At 50.7% G+C, this 3,577-nt stretch overlaps 1 protein-coding gene across 1 annotated transcript; it reads left to right on the forward strand.

The window, feature by feature from the left end:
* Positions 1 to 1,355: 1,355 nt before the first annotated feature.
* On the forward strand, positions 1,356 to 3,323 carry LOC119464989 (uncharacterized; the record flags this gene model as incomplete). Its single annotated transcript, XM_037725839.2, has 1 exon — positions 1,356 to 3,323. A coding segment is annotated over exon 1 (1,758 nt), but the record flags the coding sequence as incomplete, so codon positions are not given.
* Between the last annotated feature and the right edge of the window lie 254 nt (positions 3,324 to 3,577).

A 3,577-nucleotide genomic window follows, 5' to 3' on the forward strand; every position in this document is an offset into this window, starting at 1 on the left:
GTATTTAATATCATCCTACAATGTATCTCATATGCTTCAATGTATTTCATATTTCGCATGTATTCTTTTCTTTTAACGTATTCAATTTCATTTCGGTATGAACGAATTCCCTCCTGCCTGGGCCACATGTTGGCCTGCAGTATTCTGTAAATAAAAAACAGATTTCTTATACTTGTCATCCAAATTCTCCTCAGATATAATAGCACTGCAAGAAACCTGGCTTTCAGCGCAACAGTCTTTCCAGTTACATAACTGCAGATCTTTCCGACTGGACCGACCATCGAAAGGTGGAGGTTTAGCATTCTTTGTCACAAACAAAATTAGCCTCAGGGCAAAGATTTCATATAAACATTTGTCTCCTGAATGTGAAATTTTTGCCTTTCACCTTACTAAATTTATACTTTCCTGCGGGTGTTCAAAACACTCGGTGTGTGGATTACGCTATGACGTCATGGTGTAAAGACCAAGTTCTTGTCGGAGATTTCGACTCTCATCATACGTGTTGGGGTTTTCGACCTGACCTATGCGGCAAAAGATTGTGGGATTTGTCAATAGACTACAATCTATCTTGTCTTAATACTAGCACCCCTACATATATTTGTTATCGGTCCCGCTCAGCCTTAGATTTAAGTTTGGTAAGTTCGGCTGTCACTAGTTCATCCTGGACAGCCTTGGACTGCGCCACAAACAGTGACCACGTTCCAATAATGTTCAAAATTGCTTGCACAATAATTCCATCATGCACTCAGGTCCGAGTATTGGTGAATTATAATAAATTTAAAACCGATCTAAAGATACATTTGGCTTCCCATTCTGAAGAGCGCGAAGAAACCAAGGCTATTAAACTGTGTGCTGTAATCAAAAGGACATAGAAAAACGCGGAATTTAGCATTGAATCTGCGAAGAGAGCATCTCATAGCCCTTGGTGGAATTCTGACTGTACGAGAGACCACCGACGACGAAAGGTAGCTTGGAAGCAGCTTCTTTATAATCAGTGCCCGAAAAATTGGTCTGATAACAAATTTCACGCTGCTGTATTTAAACGCACAGTTGCTCAGGCTAAAGAAGAATACGACAGGAATCACTACGAGTTCCTCTCAAACCCTAAAAACAAAAAGCGCTGGGGCGCTATAACGTAAAATGATTCCAGACTGTTTTGATTCAAATTTCTGCAATGAGCCACCACGATTGGTCAAAACATTTTCGGGCCACTCCCAACTTTGCCTGTCTGTCACGCGGATAAATAAGCACTTGGTGCCGCAAGGAACGCGCGGTTGTCGACGGGAGCGGACGCGCTTCACATCGACTCCTGCTATTATGCCAATCAACGCAGCGTTAATTTACAGTTACCGCGATATAATTGGTACCAAAGTGTGTGCGAAGGTGCGGGGCATCGACCGGTACCAGTTTTGACCAAACGGTACGTGATTTTCTCGATTTACGAGGACTCTTCTCTGGTGCGGTGCGGACTTTTCGCTAAGCCTAACGTAGGCCTACCACGAGTACGCCCACCGGTCGTGACGGGCCCGGCCGCTAGGCCTAACCCGGCGACGAGTACGACCAAGATGGCGTCCGAAATGGAAGTGGTCACGTCGATGGAAGACAACACGGCGTCAACGCTGAGCATCGGCAGTTTCGGCGGGCGCACGTGCATCGAAGTTCACGGAGAGGACATTACACCGGAAGAAGTCGAAGGCTGGTCGGCCTCCGGCAAGCGCATCAAGCAGATCATGGCCGGCAAGGAAAGCGGTGAGTCCGCCACCATTACTCGCCAGTCTAGACCCAAGACCAGGGCCAGCTTTGCTAAGAGAGTTGCAGCTTCGGTAACGAAAGCGGCGAGGATGCCGATAGATATGCCGAAAGAAGACACCAAGGTAGTCATGAGACCACGTGGCGGTCTCAACGTAGCGAAAACGGAAGCTTCAGTTATCATGTCGGTCGTCAGGACGGCGGCTCGAGTAACAAAGGAAGAAGCCAAAGCAGACACCATCTGCACAAACGCGCAGCAAAACATCATCGTGGTCAGCACCCCGGACGAGAGGCGCGCCACGCTGTACTCTAAGGTCAAAGCCCTTAACATAGGAAGTAAGACATACGAAATCAACGCCTACCGAACGGCGCCAAACGGCACGGTCAAGGGAGTCATCCGAGGTATAGCCGTAGACGATACCCCGGAGGAGATAGCCGAAAACATCGTGAACACCTACAACCCCCTAGCAGTGGAGGCGCACAGAATCGGCAATACAACCACGGTGATAGTACTTTTCGCTGGACAGAAAGTACCAAACTACGTCAAGTATGGCTCGATATTGGTCAAGTGCGGGCTTTACCGCAAGCACTTTGACGTGTGCAAGCAATGCGGCAGGGTGGGCCATAGAAGAGACGTATGCCCGAATACCAACGCCAAAGTGTGCTTCGGCTGCGGAATCGCGAACCCCGGAGAGGGTCACGAACGCGAATGCAAGCCCAAGTGCAAGCTATGCGGGGGACAGCACCCAACGGGCGAGAGGGAATGCAAAAACAAGTACAAGATGCCGTACGTGGTGAAGAAGCGGCAATGGGAACGCAAGATGGAAGCCATGCAGCAACAACCGGACCCGGAAAGCTCTCCGCCGCGACGAGCGTCGCCTGCCGAGAGACCCCGCGGGGAATCAAAGCAGCGCGACAGCAGCCGCAAAAGGGACGACAGCAAAATAGGCAGGAGCGCCAGTCGCCGCAGACCGTCGCAGTCGAGGGAGAGAGGCTCCTGTGCCGACGCAGTCAAGGCAAACATGGCAGAGAAGAGACAACCACCGGCGCAAAACGCCGCGAAGAAGATCCAAGAAGCGAACGGGGTGGAGAAATCCTTGAGAGACGAGAACGAGAAGCTAAAGCGGAGAATCGCCGAACAGGACGCAACCATCAAGGAAATCAACGAGAAGGTAACGACATTAATTGCGATGCAGCAACAGCAGCAACAGCAGCCGACGCCCGCGCAACAGAGGAAACAAGAGATGACCGAGGACGAACCAGAGGTCGAGGTAGACCCGAGAGCCACGATAGCGGCAGGACCAGCTCCCAAGAGGAGAGCCATAGAGGGTGCCAAAGAACGAAAGATAACGGAGAAAATCGAAAAACAGGGCGACAGACTCGACCATCTTGAGGCGACCAGCAAGGTAACCAACGAACGCCTCACCGCGCTCGAGCAAACGGTTCAGCAGATGACAACCAACATTCAGAGCACGATCCTCAACATGATAGCGCAGATGCAAACACAGCTGCAGGCGCACATACAGGCACAAATGCAAAGTATGGAAGGACAGATCATCGCCAAACTGCAGCAATCATGGCCGGGACAGCACTCATAGCAGTAACCACACCGCCAGTGAGAGACCTCTTGGTCTGGCACTGGAATTGCAACGGCTTTACCGGCAAGAGAGCGGTGCTGCTGCAACACTTGCAGCAACAAACGAGGAAACCAGACGTAATAATGGTACAAGAAACACACAGCGAAGAGACACCAAGACTCCCGGGCTACCGGTCGCACGACAGCCCGCCGAGCGAAAGGGACACGTCAAAGGGCAAGGGCAGAGGGGTC

The sequence above is a fragment of the Dermacentor silvarum genome, chromosome 9, assembly GCF_013339745.2.
Source record: "Dermacentor silvarum isolate Dsil-2018 chromosome 9, BIME_Dsil_1.4, whole genome shotgun sequence".
In the NCBI taxonomy this organism is placed as follows: Eukaryota; Metazoa; Arthropoda; class Arachnida; order Ixodida; family Ixodidae; genus Dermacentor; species Dermacentor silvarum.